The sequence below is a fragment of the Oncorhynchus gorbuscha genome, linkage group LG03, assembly GCF_021184085.1.
Source record: "Oncorhynchus gorbuscha isolate QuinsamMale2020 ecotype Even-year linkage group LG03, OgorEven_v1.0, whole genome shotgun sequence".
NCBI lineage: Eukaryota > Metazoa > Chordata > Actinopteri > Salmoniformes > Salmonidae > Oncorhynchus > Oncorhynchus gorbuscha.
Genome location: NC_060175.1, coordinates 4,067,802 through 4,084,515, shown reverse-complemented (window position 1 = coordinate 4,084,515; position 16,714 = coordinate 4,067,802). Strand labels below are relative to the sequence as shown.

The 16,714-nt window shown below is 46.3% G+C and overlaps 1 protein-coding gene across 2 annotated transcripts in view; it reads right to left on the bottom strand.

Annotated features, from left to right (window-relative positions):
- Positions 1 to 16,714, bottom strand: part of LOC124024517 (monoacylglycerol lipase ABHD6-like) — a 51,081-nt gene that overhangs the window by 15,141 nt on the left and 19,226 nt on the right. For both annotated transcript variants that reach the window (XM_046338447.1, XM_046338440.1), the window contains exon 4: positions 7,025 to 7,138. In XM_046338447.1, the coding sequence (XP_046194403.1) occupies positions 7,025 to 7,138 (114 nt within the window). The remainder of the gene's footprint in view (positions 1 to 7,024; positions 7,139 to 16,714) is intronic.

Here is a 16,714-nt window from a genome sequence, read left to right as displayed (position 1 = left end):
TGGTGGTGGTAGTGTGATGGTTTGGGGTCAGCATGGTGGTGGTAGTGTGATGGTTTGGGGTCAGCATGGTGGTGGTAGTGTGATGGTTTGGGGTCAGCATGGTGGTGGTAGTGTGATGGTTTGGGGTCAGCATGGTGGTGGTAGTGTGATGGTTTGGGGTCAGCATGGTGGTGGTAGTGTGATGGTTTGGGGTCAGCATGGTGGTGGTAGTGTGATGGTTTGGGGTCAGCATGGTGGTGGTAGTGTGATGGTTTGGGGTCAGCATGGTGGTGGTAGTGTGATGGTTTGGGGTCAGCATGGTGGTGGTAGTGTGATGGTTTGGGGTCAGCATGGTGGTGGTAGTGTGATGGTTTGGGGTCAGCATGGTGGTGGTAGTGTGATGGTTTGGGGTCAGCATGGTGGTGGTAGTGTGATGGTTTGGGGTCAGCATGGTGGTGGTAGTGTGATGGTTTGGGGTCAGCATGGTGGTGGTAGTGTGATGGTTTGGGGTCAGCATGGTGGTGGTAGTGTGATGGTTTGGGGTCAGCATGGTGGTGGTAGTGTGATGGTTTGGGGTCAGCATGGTGGTGGTAGTGTGATGGTTTGGGGTCAGCATGGTGGTGGTAGTGTGATGGTTTGGGGTCAGCATGGTGGTGGTAGTGTGATGGTTTGGGGTCAGCATGGTGGTGGTAGTGTGATGGTTTGGGGTCAGCATGGTGGTGGTAGTGTGATGGTTTGGGGTCAGCATGGTGGTGGTAGTGTGATGGTTTGGGGTCAGCATGGTGGTGGTAGTGTGATGGTTTGGGGTCAGCATGGTGGTGGTAGTGTGATGGTTTGGGGTCCAGCATGGTGGTGGTAGTGTGATGGTTTGGGGTCAGCATGGTGGTGGTAGTGTGATGGTTTGGGGTCAGCATGGTGGTGGTAGTGTGATGGTTTGGGGTCAGCATGGTGGTGGTAGTGTGATGGTTTGGGGTCAGCATGGTGGTGGTAGTGTGATGGTTTGGGAATGCTTTGCTGCATCAGGACCTGGACGACTTGCATTAATTCTGCTCTGTATCAAATAATTCTACAGGAGAATGTCTGGCCATCTGTCTGTGAACTGAAGCTAAAACGCAGCTGGGTCACGCAGGGAGACAATGATCCAAACACATCATCAAGTCTCCATGAAAATGGTTTTGGAATGGCCCAGTCAAAAGTCCAGACCTAATCCAATTTGAGATGTTGTGGCAGGGCCTGAAACGAGCAGTTCACGCTTGAAAACCCACAAATGACCCCGTTCTGCATGGAAGAGTGGGCTAAAATTCCTCCACAGCGGTGTGAGAGACTGATTATCAACTACAGGAAGTGTTTGGTTGGAGTCATTGCAGCTAAAGGTGGCACAACCAGTTGTTGAGTGTAAGGGGGGAAATTACATTTTCACACTTGGGAATTGGTGGTTTTATAACTTTGTAAATGAAGTTCCCTTTATCTAATATTAGGTTTTGGTTGAAGATCTGATTGGCAAAAAATGGCGCTGAAGAACATGCCTGACGTTTTACAATCTTTTACCAATTGTGCTGTTTTTGCATAATTTATTTTTTAACTTATTGTGTTATAATGTGGTTCTACCGTCTCTTATGACTGAGAAACACTTCTGGACATCAAAAAAGCGACTGGAAGAAATGTTTTCCTTTAACGAGTCCAACGAGAAGGATATCCTGCTTCCACAGGAACAGGCCCAGATCCACGAACAGGCCCAGATCCATGAACAGGCCCAGATCCACTCCTTTCACTGGAACAGGCCCAGATCCACGCCTTCCACTGGAACAGGCCCAGAACAGGCCCAGATCCACACCTTTCACAGGAACAGGCCCAGATCCACGAACAGGCCCAGATCCACACCTTTCACAGGAACAGGCCCAGATCCACGAACAGGCCCAGATCCACGCCTTCCCCTGGAACAGGCCCAGATCCACGCCTTTCCCTGGAACAGGCCCAGATCCACGCCTTTCCCTGGAACAGGCCCAGATCCACGCCTTTCACAGGAACAGGCCCAGATCCACGCCTTTCACAGGAACAGGCCCAGATCCACGCCTTTCCCTGGAACAGGCCCAGATCCACGCCTTTCCCTGGAACAGGCCCAGATCCACGCCTTTCCCAGGAACAGGCCCAGATCCACTTTCCCAGGAACAGGCCCAGATCCACGCCTTTCCCAGGAACAGGCCCAGATCCACGCCTTTCCCAGGAACAGGCCCAGATCCACGCCTTTCCCAGGAACAGGCCCAGATCCACGCCTTTCCCAGGAACAGGCCCAGATCCACGCCTTTCCCAGGAACAGGCCCAGATCCACGCCTTTCCCAGGAACAGGCCCAGATCCACGCCTTCCCAGGAACAGGCCCAGATCCACGCCTTTCCCAGGAACAGGCCCAGATCCACTTTCCCAGGAACAGGCCCAGATCCACGCCTTTCCCAGGAACAGGCCCAGATCCACGCCTTTCCCAGGAACAGGCCCAGATCCACTTTCCCAGGAACAGGCCCAGATCCACGCCTTTCCCAGGAACAGGCCCAGATCCACGCCTTTCACAGGAACAGGCCCAGATCCACGCCTTTCACAGGAACAGGCCCAGATCCACGCCTTTCACAGGAACAGGCCCAGATCCACGCCTTTCACAGGAACAGGCCCAGATCCACGCCTTTCACAGGAACAGGCCCAGATCCACGCCTTTCACTGGAACAGGCCCAGATCCACGCCTTCCCCTGGAACAGGCCCAGATCCACGCCTTCCCCTGGAACAGGCCCAGATCCACGCCTTCCCCTGGAACAGGCCCAGATCCACGCCTTCCCCTGGAACAGGCCCAGATCCACGCCTTCCCCTGGAACAGGCCCAGATCCACGCCTTTCACAGGAACAGGCCCAGATCCACAGGCCCAGATTCACAGGAACAGGCCCAGATCCACGCCTTTCCCAGGAACAGGCCCAGATCCACGCCTTTCCCAGGAACAGGCCCAGATCCACGCCTTTCCCAGGAACAGGCCCAGATCCACGCCTTTCACAGGAACACAGATCCACTCCTTTCCAGGAAAGGCCCAGATCCACGCCTTTCCCAGGAACAGGCCCAGATCCACGCCTTTCCCAGGAACAGGCCCAGATCCACGCCTTTCCCAGGAACAGGCCCAGATCCACGCCTTTCCCAGGAACAGGCCCAGATCCACGCCTTTCCCAGGAACAGGCCCAGATCCACGCCTTTCCCAGGAACAGGCCCAGATCCACGCCTTTCCCAGGAACAGGCCCAGATCCACGCCTTTCCCAGGAACAGGCCCAGATCCACGCCTTTCCCAGGAACAGGCCCAGATCCACGCCTTTCCCAGGAACAGGCCCAGATCCACGCCTTTCCCAGGAACAGGCCCAGATCCACGCCTTTCACAGGAACAGGCCCAGATCCATCACAGGAACAGGCCCAGATCCACGCCTTTCACAGGAACAGGCCCAGATCCACACTTTCACAGGAACAGGCCCAGATCCACGCCTTTCACAGGAACAGGCCCAAATCCCTTTCACAGGAACAGGCCCAGATCCACGCCTTTCACAGGAACAGGCCCAGATCCACGCCTTTCACAGGAACAGGCCCAGATCCACGCCTTTCCCAGGAACAGGCCCAGATCCCAGGAACAGGCCCAGATCCACGCCTTTCCCAGGAACAGGCCCAGATCCACGCCTTTCCCAGGAACAGGCCCAGATCCACGCCTTCCCAGGAACAGGCCCAGATCCACGCCCCAGGAACAGGCCCAGATCCACGCCTTTCACAGGAACAGGCCCAGATCCACGCCTTTCCCAGGAACAGGCCCAGATCCACGCCTTTCCCAGGAACAGGCCCAGATCCACGCCTTTCCCAGGAACAGGCCCAGATCCACGCCTTTCCCAGGAACAGGCCCAGATCCACGCCTTTCCCAGGAACAGGCCCAGATCCACAGGAACAGGCCCAGATCCACGCCTTTCCCAGGAACAGGCCCAGATCCACGCCTTTCCCAGGAACAGGCCCAGATCCACGCCTTTCACAGGAACAGGCCCAGATCCACGCCTTTCACAGGAACAGGCCCAGATCCACGCCTTTCACAGGAACAGGCCCAGATCCACGCCTTTCACAGGAACAGGCCCAGATCCACACCTTTCACAGGAACAGGCCCAGATCCACGCCTTTCACAGGAACAGGCCCAGATCCACGCCTTTCACAGGAACAGGCCCAGATCCACGCCTTTCACAGGAACAGGCCCAGATCCACGCCTTTCACAGGAACAGGCCCAGATCCACGCCTTTCACAGGAACAGGCCCAGATCCACGCCTTTCACATGAAGAAAAGACGCCGGAAAAGGGGACGCAGATCGGGGATCCTTCTGAGAATCCGCAGGCGAGTGAGTAAACTCCCAATGCCTTCCATTCTGCTTGCTAACGTGCAATCGTTAGAAAATAAAATTGATGACCTATTAAGATTATCCTACCAACGGGACATTAAAAACTGTATTGAATCTTATGTTTCACCGAGACGTGGCTGAACGAAGAAACAAACAATATAGAGCTGGCAGGATGTTCCATGCACCGGCAGAACAGAAACGCTACCTCTGGTAAGACCAGGGGTGGGGGTGTGTGTCTTTGTGTCAATAACAGTTGGTGCGTGATGTTTAATATTAAAGAAGTCTCAAGGTATTGCTCGCCTGAGGTAGAGTACCTAATGATAAGCTGTAGACCACACTATCTACCAAGAGAGTTCTCATCTATATTATTCGTAGCCGTCTATTGACCACCACAAGGTGAAGCTGGCACTAAGACCCCAAAAAGCTGGCACTAAGACCGTAAAGAAGTCTCAAGGTATTGCTCGCCTGAAGTAGAGTACCTAATGATAAGTTGTAGACCACACTATCTACCAAGAGAGTTCTCATCTGTCTTATTCGTAGCCGTCTATTGACCACCACAAGGTGAAGCTGGCACTAAGACCGCTCTCAACCAACTCTATAAAGGCCATAAGCAAAGAAGAAAATGCTCACCCAGAAGCGGCGCTCCTAGTGGTCGGGGACTTTAATGCAGGCAAACTTAAATCATTTTTACCAGCATGTCACTTTTTTAAATTTCACCTTTATCTTACTAGGCAAGTCAGTTAAGAACAAATCCTTATTTTCAATGACGGCCTAGGAACAGTGGGTTAACTGCCTGTTCATGCGCATGGGCAAAACCACGGGGGAAATAAATCCAAGACCAACTTTACTCCACGAACAGAGATGCATACAAAGCCCTCTTTACAAGCAACAACTAAAGCAGGAAGTACCAGTGACTCGCTCAATACGGAAGTGGTCAAATGACGCGGAACTACAGGACTGTTTTGCTAGCACAGACTGGAATATATTCCGGGATTCATCCAATGGATATTTTTTATTTGACCTTTATTTAACCAGGAAGGCAAGTTCTCATTTACAACTGTGACCTGGCCAAGATAAAGCAAAGCAGTGCAACACAAACAACAACACAGAGTTACACATGGAGTAAACAAACAAGCCAATAACACAACAAACAAGTCAATAAGACAAAAGAAAAAAAGAAAGTCTATATACAGTGTGTGCAAATGGCATGAGGTGGTAAGGCAATAAATGGGCCATAGTAGAGAAGTAATTGCAATTTAGCAAATTGACATGGGAGTGATAGATGTGCAAGTAGAAATACTGGTGTGCAAAAGAGCAGAAAAGTAAATAAAAACAGTATGGGGATGAGGTAGGTAGTTGACTGGATGGGGTATTTACAGATGGGCAATGTACAGCTGTAGCGATCGGTTAGCTGCTCAGATAGCTTTTGTTTAAAGTTAGTGAGTGAAATATAAGTCTCCAGCTTCAGCAATTTTTGCAATTCGTTCCAGTCATTGGCAGCAGATAACTGGAAGGTCAAGGCGGCAAAAGGAGGTGTTGGCTTTGGGATGACCAGTGACATACCTGCTGGAGCGCGTGCTATGGATGGGTGTTGCTATGTGACCAGTGAGCTGAGATAAGGCAGAGCTTTACCTAGCATGGCCTTGTAGATTACCTGGAGCCAGTGGGTCTGGCGACGAATATGTAGTGAGGGCCAGCCAACGAGTGCATAGAGGTCGCAGTGGTGGGTGGTACATGGGGCTTTGGTGACAAAACGGATGGCACTGTGATAGACTGCATCCAATTTGCTGAGTAGAGTGTTGGAGGCTATTTTGTAAATGACATCGCCAAAGTCAAGGATCGGTGGGATAGTCAGTTTTACGAGGGTATGTTTGGCGGAGTGAGTGAAGGTGGCTTTGTTACGAAATAGGAAGCCGATTCTAGATTTAATTTTGGTTTGGAGATTTTTAATATGAGTCTGGACTGAGAGTTTACAGTCTAGCCAGACAGCTAGGTATTTGTAGTTGTCCACATATCCTAAGTCGGAACCATCCAGAATATTGATGCTCGTCGGGCGGGCGGGTAGAGAACGGTTGAAAAGCATGCATTTAGTTTTACTAGATTTTAAGAGCAGTTGGAGGCCACGGAAGGAGTGTTGAATGGCGTTAAAGCTCATTTGGAGGTTTGTTAACACAGTGTCCAAAGGGCCAGAAGTATACAGAATGGTGTCGTCTGCGTAGAGGTGGATCAGAGACTCACCAGCAGCAAGAGCGACATCATTGATGTATACAGAGAAAAGAGTCGGCCCGAGAACTGAACCCTGTGGTGCCCCCATAGAGACTGCCAGAGGTCCGGACGACAGGCCCTCCAATTTGACCCACTGAACTCTATCTGAGAAGTAGTTGGTGAACCAGGCGAGGCAGTCATTTGAGAAACCAAGGCTGTTGAGTCCGCCGATAAGAATAAGGTGATTGACAGAGTCGAAAGCCTTGACCAGGTACTTACTATGACTGAGATATGTGGTCGTCTCACCTAGCTAAAGAGTTTCTGCTAAATGACTCAATTGTAAATGTAAAATGTGACTTTGGTACAGTAACAGTGTATGGTGTTTCCAGTGGTGTAACGTGACAGAGAGCTTACAGAAGAAAGATGAATGTAATCAATCAACCAATCAGTACCTGTCGTATCCTCTTAACCTGTCCCTCTATGGAATAGTCCCTGGCATCGGTGCGGCTGGTGCCCTCGTGTCCTGGCATGTCAATGCACAGCAGGTGCTGGTGCTTGGGCAGGAACTACAGGTAGAGACAAACAGCACAGTTAACACCTCAACCACACTGTCTATCTACTACAGAAAGACTCCATACAGCACAGTTAACACCTCAACCACACTGTCTATCTACTACAGAAAGACTCCATACAGCACAGTTAACACCTCAACCACACTGTCTATCTACTACAGAAAGACTCCATACAGCACAGTTAACACCTCAACCACACTGTCTATCTACTACAGAAAGACTCCATACAGCACAGTTAACACCTCAACCACACTGTCTATCTACTACAGAAAGACTCCATACAGCACAGTTAACACCTCAACCACACTGTCTATCTACTACAGATAGACATACAGACATACAGCACAGTTAACACCTCAGACATACAGACATACAGCACAGTTAACACAGTTATATACAAGGTACATCACAGTTAAAAATGAAAAACATTACTTGAGTCTACATATCCTGTCTGCTTGATCCATTAATGATCCTTATCCTGTTATTACACTACTAACAACATTGTATTAGCCCGTTACATTATTTAGTAGGTATAAACATTGTTACTGTAGTAATTACATGGTTACATTATTTAGTAGGTATTAATATTGTTACAGTAGTAATTACATGGTTACATTATTTAGTAGGTATTAATATTGTTACAGTAGTAATTACATGGTTACATTATTTAGTAGGTATTAATATTGTTACAGTAGTAATTACATGGTTACATTATTTAGTAGGTATTAATATTGTTACAGTAGTAATTACATAGTTACATTATTTAGTAGGTATTAATATTGTTACAGTAGTAATTACATGGTTACATTATTTAGTAGGTATAAACATTGTTACTGTAGTAATTACATGGTTACATTATTTAGTAGGTATTAATATTGTTACTGGAGTAATTACATGGTTACAAAGGTATAACAGCAATGTAACATGACTGTTCACCAGTGTTGTAGTCCGAGTCACTATAGCTATGTCCGAGTCGAGTCCCAAGTCCCCTGTGCTCGAGTCCGAGTCACTATAGCTATGTCCGAGTCGAGTCCCAAGTCCCCTGTGCTCGAGTCCGAGTCACTACAGCTATGTCCGAGTCGAGTCCCAAGTCCCCTGTGCTCGAGTCCGAGTCACTATAGCTATGTCCGAGTCGAGTCCCAAGTCCCCTGTGCTCGAGTCCGAGTCACTATAGCTATGTCCGAGTCGAGTCCCAAGTCCCCTGTGCTCGAGTCCGAGTCACTATAGCTATGTCCGAGTTGAATCAGAGTTCAAGTCAGAGTCAACAATGCTCAAGAGTCCCTATGACTAAAGTCAGAGTCCCGGCGCTCCAGTCCGGTGAGGGTAAAGCGAAACGACAAATTCAAAGACCGACTACTTTTCAGCTCAATACTATTGTTTTCAATTTCGTAAAGCAGTTTGTGTTTCTTAACCAGACAACGCTAAATAGTTGACTGATGACTGATGGTTACGGGAAAGAAATGAGTCGCTTGATCGATGTGCAGCCTATGATCGGAGGCGGAGCCAGCCTGTCCACAACTCAGCGCTTGCTCCACCGCAGAGAAGAAGGCAGTCGTTTTACGCGCCCCCAACCGATTGTGTTTTTTTGTTTGTTTATTTGCATTGTTTGAAACTTATTTTTTTACTTATTTTGTACATAATGTTTTCCACTACCGTCCCTTATGTCCGACAATAACTTCTGGACATCAGGACTGTGATGACTCACCACGGACTGGCAGAATCCTTGTTTTACTTTAACGAGTCTGACGAGCCCGACGCGAACGAGAATACTGCTTTCTCGGGAACAAGCCCAGATCGCCGTGATTCACGTGAAGAGGTGGCGGAGAAAAAGGGGCCCCGGGCGGTGTCACGTTCTGACCATCGTTCGTATGTGTTTTCCTTGTTTTAGTGTTGGTCAGGACGTGAGCTGGGTGGGCATTCTATGTTGTGTGTCTGGTTTGTCTATTTCTACGTTTGGCCTGATATGGTTCTCAATCAGAGGCAGGTAGGTGTTAGTCATTGTCTCTGATTGGGAACCATATTTAGGTAGCCTGTTTTGTGTTGGGTTTTGTGGGTGATTGTTCTCATCTCTGTGTTTGCACCAGATAGGACTGTTTAGGTTTTCACTTTCTTGTTTTGTTTAGTCTGTTCATGTCTAGTGTCTTTATAAATTAAACATGAATAACCACCACGCTGCATTTTGGTCTGCCTCTCTTTCACCAGAAGAAACCCTTACAGGCGGGCTGCTTTCTGAGAATTCATAGGCGATCAAATAAACCCCCACTTCCTTCCATTCTGCTAGCAAACGTGCAATCTTTGGAGAATAAAATAGATGACCTACGGGGAAGATTAAACTACCAACATGACATTCAAAACTGATACCTTATGCTTCACGGAGACGTGGCTATACATCTTATAAACAGCCTGTATGTTGATATCTAACTATCAACATACAGGCTGTTTATACGATGTACTGGCAGGATAGAACAGCCATGTCTGGTAAGACAAGGGGTGGCGGACTATGTATTTTTGTAAATAACAGCTGATGCACGATATCTAAGGAAGTCTCGAGCTATTGCTCGCCTGAGGTAGAGTATCTCATGATAAGCTGTAGATCACACTATCTACCTAGAGAGTTTATCTGTATTTTTTATAATTCTCATCTCTATCCCTCCTGATTCCTGCTTACAAGCAAAAATTAAAGCAGGAAGCACCAGTGACGAGATCAATAAAAAAAGTGGTCAAATGAAGCAGATGCTAAGCTACAAGACTGTTTTGCTAGCACACACTGGAATAGGTTCCGGGGTTCCTCCGATGGCATTGAGGAGACTGGTCAGTCATCGGCTTCATCAATAAGTGTATCGATGATGTCGTCCCCACAGTGACCATACGTACATACCCCAACCAGAACCCATGGATTACAGGCAACATCCGGACTGAGCTAAAGGCTAGAGCTGCTGCTTTCAAAGAGTGGGACTCTAACCCGGAAGCTTAAAAGAAATCCAGCTATGACCTCCGACGAACCATCAAACAGGTAAAGCGTCAATACAGGACTTGATTCGTACTACACCGGCTCCGACGCTTGTTGGATGTGGCAGGGCTTGCAAACCATTACAGATAACAAAGGGAAGCACAGCCGAAAGCAGCCCAGTGACATGAGCCTACCAGACGAGCTAAACTACTTCTATGCTCGACTCGAGGCAAATAACACTGAAACATGCATGAGAGGACCAGCTGTTCCGGAAGACTGTGTGATCACGCTCCAGAAAGCCCTTTAAACAGGTCAACATTCACAAGGCTGCAGGGCCAGGTGTGTTACCAGGACGTGTACTCCAAGCATGCGCTGACCAACTGGCAAGTGTCTTCACTGACATGTTCAACATCTCCCTGTCCAAGTCTGTAATACCAACATGTTTTAAGAAGAACACCATAGTGCCTGTGCCCAAGAACACTAAGGTAGCCTGCCTAAATGACTACTGACCAGTAGCACTCACGTATGTAGCCATGAAGTGCTTTGTAAGGCTGGTCATGGCTCACATCAACACCATTATCCCAGAAACCCTAGACCCACTCCAATTTGCATACCACCCAAACAGATCCACAGATGATGCAATCTCTATTGCACTCCACACTGTCCTTTCCCACCTGGACAAAAGGAACACCTATGTGAGAATGATATTCATTGAATAGAGCTCAGCGTTCAACACCATAGTGCCTTCAAAGCTCATCACTAAGCTAAGGACCCTGGGACTAAACACCTCCCTCTGCAACTGGATCCTGGACTTCCTGACAGGCCGTCCCCAGGTGGTAAGGGTAGGTAACAACACATCTGCCACGCTGATCCCCAACACAGGGGCCCCGAAGGGGTGCGTGCTCAGTCCCCTCCTGTACTCCCTGTTCACTCGTGACTGCACGGCCAGGCACGACTCCAGCACCATCATTAAGTTTGCCGATGACACAGTGCCTGATCACCGACAACAACGAGACAGCCTATAGGGAGGAAGTAAGAGACCTGGTTGTGTGGTGCCAGGACAACAACCTCTCCCTCAACGTGATCAAGACAAAAATGAGATGATTGGACAACTGATATAATAATAATAATAATAAATGCCATTTAGCAGACGCTTTTATCCAAAGCGACTTACAGTCATGTGTGCATACATTCTACGTATGGGTGGTCCCGGGGATCGAACCCACTACCCTGGCGTTACAAGCGCCATGCTCTACCAACTGAGCTACAGAAGACCACACGGACCGAGCACGCCCCCATTCTCATCGACGGGGCTGCAGAGGAGCAGGTTGAGAGCTTCAAGTTCCATGGTGTCCACATCACTAACAAACTAGAACGGTCCAAACACAACAAGACAGTTGTGAAGAGGGCGTGACAAAACCCATTCCCCCTCAGGAGATTGAAAAAATTTGGCATTGGTCCTCAGATCCTCAAAAGGTTCTACAGCTGCAACATCGAGGGCATTCTGACGGATTGCATCACTGCCTGGTATGGCAACTGCTCGGCCTCCGACCACAAGGCACTACAGAGGGTAGTGCATACGACCCAGTACATCACTGGGGCCAAGCATCCTGCCATCCAGGACCTCTATACCAGGCGGTGTCAGAGGAAGGCCCTAAAAATTGTCAAAGACTCCAGCCACCCAAGTCATAGACTGTTCTCTCTGCTACCGCACGGTAAGCGGTATCGGAGCGCCAAGTCTCGGTCCAAGAGGCAGCGAAACAGCTTCTACCCCCAAGACATAAGACTCCTGAACATCTAATCAAATGGCTACCCAGACTATTTGCATTGCCCCCCCCCCTCTCTTTTACACTACTGCTACTCTCTGTTGTTATCATCTATGCATAGTCACTTTAATAACTCTACTTACATGTACATATTACCTCAACTAACCGGTGCCCCCGCACATCGACTCTGTACCGGTACCTCCCTGTACATAGGCTCGCTATTGCTATTTTACTGCTGCTCTTTAATTACTTGTTACTTTTATTTCTTATTCTTATCAGTATTTTTTTTAAACTGCATTGTTGTTTAGGGGCTCGTAAGTAAGCATTTCAATATAAGGTTGTATTCTGTTGTATGTGACTAATAAAATTAGATTTGATGACCAGCTGATGAAATCAAATTTTATTTGTCACGTGGGCTGATGATGTGGGAAGGATGATGTGGGGCAGATGACGTAGGCTGCATGTGCCATTGTGGCATGTCCTTCCCACTGCAAGCTACAGCACCCTTGCTGCTCAGCACACCCAATATTCTGCTTATCACAGTGACCAATCCAGTCCAAAAACAAGTCACGAGAAGGCCAGTCCGAGTCACCAATAGTCAAGAAGGCAAGTCATGAAAATCTGGACTCGAGTCAGAGTCCTGGACACAAGTACTACAACACTACTGTTTACTATGGTACTGTATGGTCTGATGTACTGTGGTACTGTTTACTATGATACTGTATGGTCTGATGTACTGTGATACTGTATGGTCTGATGTACTGTGATACTGTATGGTCTGATGTACTGTGGTACTGTATGGTCTGATGTACTGTGATACTGTTTACTATGATACTGTATGGTCTGATGTACTGTGATACTGTTTACTATGATACTGTATGGTCTGATGTACTGTTTACTATGATACTGTATGGTCTGATGTACTGTGGTACTGTATGGTCTGATGTACTGTTTACTATGGTACTGTATGGTCTGATGTACTGTTTACTATGGTACTGTATGGTCTGATGTACTGTGGTACTGTATGGTCTGATGTACTGTTTACTATGGTACTGTATGGTCTGATGTACTGTTTACTATGATACTGTATGGTCTGATGTACTGTTTACTATGATACTGTATGGTCTGATGTACTGTGGTACTGTATGGTCTGATGTACTGTTTACTATGGTACTGTATGGTCTGATGTACTGTTTACTATGGTACTGTATGGTCTGATGTACTGTGGTACTGTATGGTCTGATGTACTGTGGTACTGTATGGTCTGATGTACTGTGGTACTGTTTACTATGATACTGTATGGTCTGATTTACTGTTTACTATGATACTGTATGGTCTGATGTACTGTGGTACTGTTTACTATGATATTGTATGGTCTGATGTACTGTTTACTATGATACTGTATGGTCTGATGTACTGTTTACTATGGTACTGTATGGTCTGATGTACTGTGGTACTGTTTACTATGGTACTGTATGGTCTGATGTACTGTTTACTATGGTACTGTATGGTCTGATGTACTGTGGTACTGTTTACTGTGATACTGTATGGTCTGATGTACTGTGGTACTGTTTACTATGGTACTGTATGGTCTGATGTACTGTGGTACTGTTTACTATGGTACTGTATGGTCTGATGTACTGTGGTACTGTTTACTATGGTACTGTATGGTCTGATGTACTGTGGTACTGTATGGTCTGATGTACTGTTTACTATGGTACTGTATGGTCTGATGTACTGTGGTACTGTATGGTCTGATGTACTGTGGTACTGTATGGTCTGATGTACTGTGGTACTGTATGGTCTGATGTACTGTTTACTATGATACTGTATGGTCTGATGTACTGTTTACTATGATACTGTATGGTCTGATGTACTGTTTACTATGATACTGTATGGTCTGATGTGCTGTTTACTATGGTACTGTATGGTCTGATGTACTGTTTACTATGGTACTGTATGGTCTGATGTACTGTGGTACTGTTTACTATGATACTGTATGGTCTGATGTACTGTTTACTATGGTACTGTATGGTCTGATGTACTGTTTACTATGATACTGTATGGTCTGATGTACTGTGGTACTGTATGGTCTGATGTACTGTTTACTATGGTACTGTATGGTCTGATGTACTGTGGTACTGTATGGTCTGATGTACTGTATGGTCTGATGTACTGTTTACTATGGTACTGTATGGTCTGATGTACTGTTTACTATGGTACTGTATGGTCTGATGTACTGTTTACTATGGTACTGTATGGTCTGATGTACTGTTTACTATGATACTGTATGGTCTGATGTACTGTTTACTATGGTACTGTATGGTCTGATGCGCTGTGGTACTGTATGGTCTGATGTACTGTTTACTATGATACTGTATGGTCTGATGTACTGTTTACTATGATACTGTATGGTCTGATGTACTGTTTACTATGATACTGTATGGTCTGATGTACTGTGGTACTGTTTACTATGATACTATATGGTCTGATGTACTGTTTACTATGATACTGTATGGTCTGATGTACTGTGGTACTGTTTACTATGATACTGTATGGTCTGATGTACTGTTTACTATGATACTGTATGGTCTGATGTACTGTGGTACTGTATGGTCTGATGTACTGTGGTACTGTATGGTCTGATGTACTGTGATACTGTATGGTCTGATGTACTGTTTACTATGATAGTGTATGGTCTGATGTACTGTTTACTATGGTACTGTATGGTCTGATGTACTGTATGGTCTGATGTACTGTGGTACTGTATGGTCTGATGTACTGTGGTACTGTACTGTACTTTACTATGATACTGTATGGTCTGATGTACTGTGATACTGTATGGTCTGATGTACTGTGGTACTGTATGGTCTGATGGTACTGTGGTACTGTATGGTCTGATGTACTGTGGTACTGTATGGTCTGATGTACTGTGGTACTGTATGGTCTGATGTACTGTGGTATACTGTATGGTCTGATGTACTATGATACTGTATGGTCTGATGTACTGTGATACTGTATGGTCTGATGTACTGTGGTACTGTATGGTCTGATGTACTGTGGTACTGTATGGTCTGATGTACTGTGGTACTGTATGGTCTGGTACTGGATGTATGGTCTGTACTGGTACTGTATGGTCTGATGTACTGTGGTACTGTATGGTCTGATGTACTGTGGTACTGTATGGTGGTACTGTGGTATGGTCTGATGTACTGTGGTACTGTATGGTCTGATGTACTGTGGTACTGTATGGTCTGATGTACTGTGATACTGTATGGTCTGATGTACTATGATACTGTATGGTCTGATGTACTGTGATACTGTATGGTCTGATGTACTATGATACTGTATGGTCTGATGTACTGTGGTACTGTATGGTCTGATACTATGATACTGTGGTACTGTATGGTCTGATGTACTGTGATACTGTATGGTCTGATGTACTGTGTACTGTATGGTCTGATGTACTGTGGTACTGTATGGTCTGATGTACTATGATACTGTATGGTCTGATGTACTGTGGTACTGTATGGTCTGATGTACTGTGGTACTGTATGGTCTGATGTACTGTGGTACTGTATGGTCTGATGTACTGTGTACTGTATGGTCTGATATATGGTACTGTATGGTCTGATGTTCTGTGGTACTGTATGGTCTGATGTACTGTATGGTCTGATGTACTATGGTACTGTATGGTCTGATGTACTGTGATACTGTATGGTCTGATGTACTGTGGTACTGTGGTTGACTATGATACTGTATGGTCTGATGTACTGTGATACTTACTATGGTACTGTATGGTCTGATGTACTGTGATACTGTATGGTCTGATGTACTGTGGTACTGTATGGTCTGATGTACTGTATGGTCTGATGTACTGTGATACTGTATGGTCTGATGTACTATGATACTGTATGGTCTGATGTACTGTGGTACTGTATGGTCTGATGTACTATGATACTGTATGGTCTGATGTACTATGGTACTGTATGGTCTGATGTACTGTGATACTGTATGGTCTGATGTACTGTGATACTGTATGGTCTGATGTACTGATACTGTATGGTGATGTACTGTATGGTCTGATGTACTATGATACTGTATGGTCTGATGTACTGTGGTACTGTATGGTCTGATGTACTGTGATACTGTATGGTCTGATGTACTGTGGTACTGTATGGTCTGATGTACTGTGGTACTGTATGGTCTGATGTACTATGTACTGTATGGTCTGATGTACTATGATACTGTATGGTCTGATGTACTGTGGTACTGTATGGTCTGATGTACTATGGTACTGTATGGTCTGTGGTACTGTATGGTCTGATGTACTGTGGTACTGTATGGTCTGATGTACTATGGTACTGTATGGTCTGATGTACTGTGGTACTGTATGGTCTGATGTACTATGATACTGTATGGTCTGATGTACTGTGGTACTGTATGGTCTGTACTGTACTATGATACTGTATGGTCTGATGTACTGTGATACTGTATGGTCTGATGTACTATGGTACTGTATGGTCTGTATTTACTATGGTACTGTATGGTCTGATGTACTGTGATACTGTATGGTCTGATGTACTATGGTACTGTATGGTCTGATGTACTATGGTACTGTATGGTCTGATGTACTGTGATACTGTATGGTCTGATGTACTGTGATACTGTATGGTCTGATGTACTGTGATACTGTATGGTCTGATGTACTGTGGTACTGTATGGTCTGATGTACTGTGTACTGTATGGTCTGATGTACTATGGTACTGTATGGTCTGATGTACTGTGTACTGTATGGTCTGATGTACTGTGGTACTGTATGGTCTGATGTACTATGATACTGTATGGTCTGAT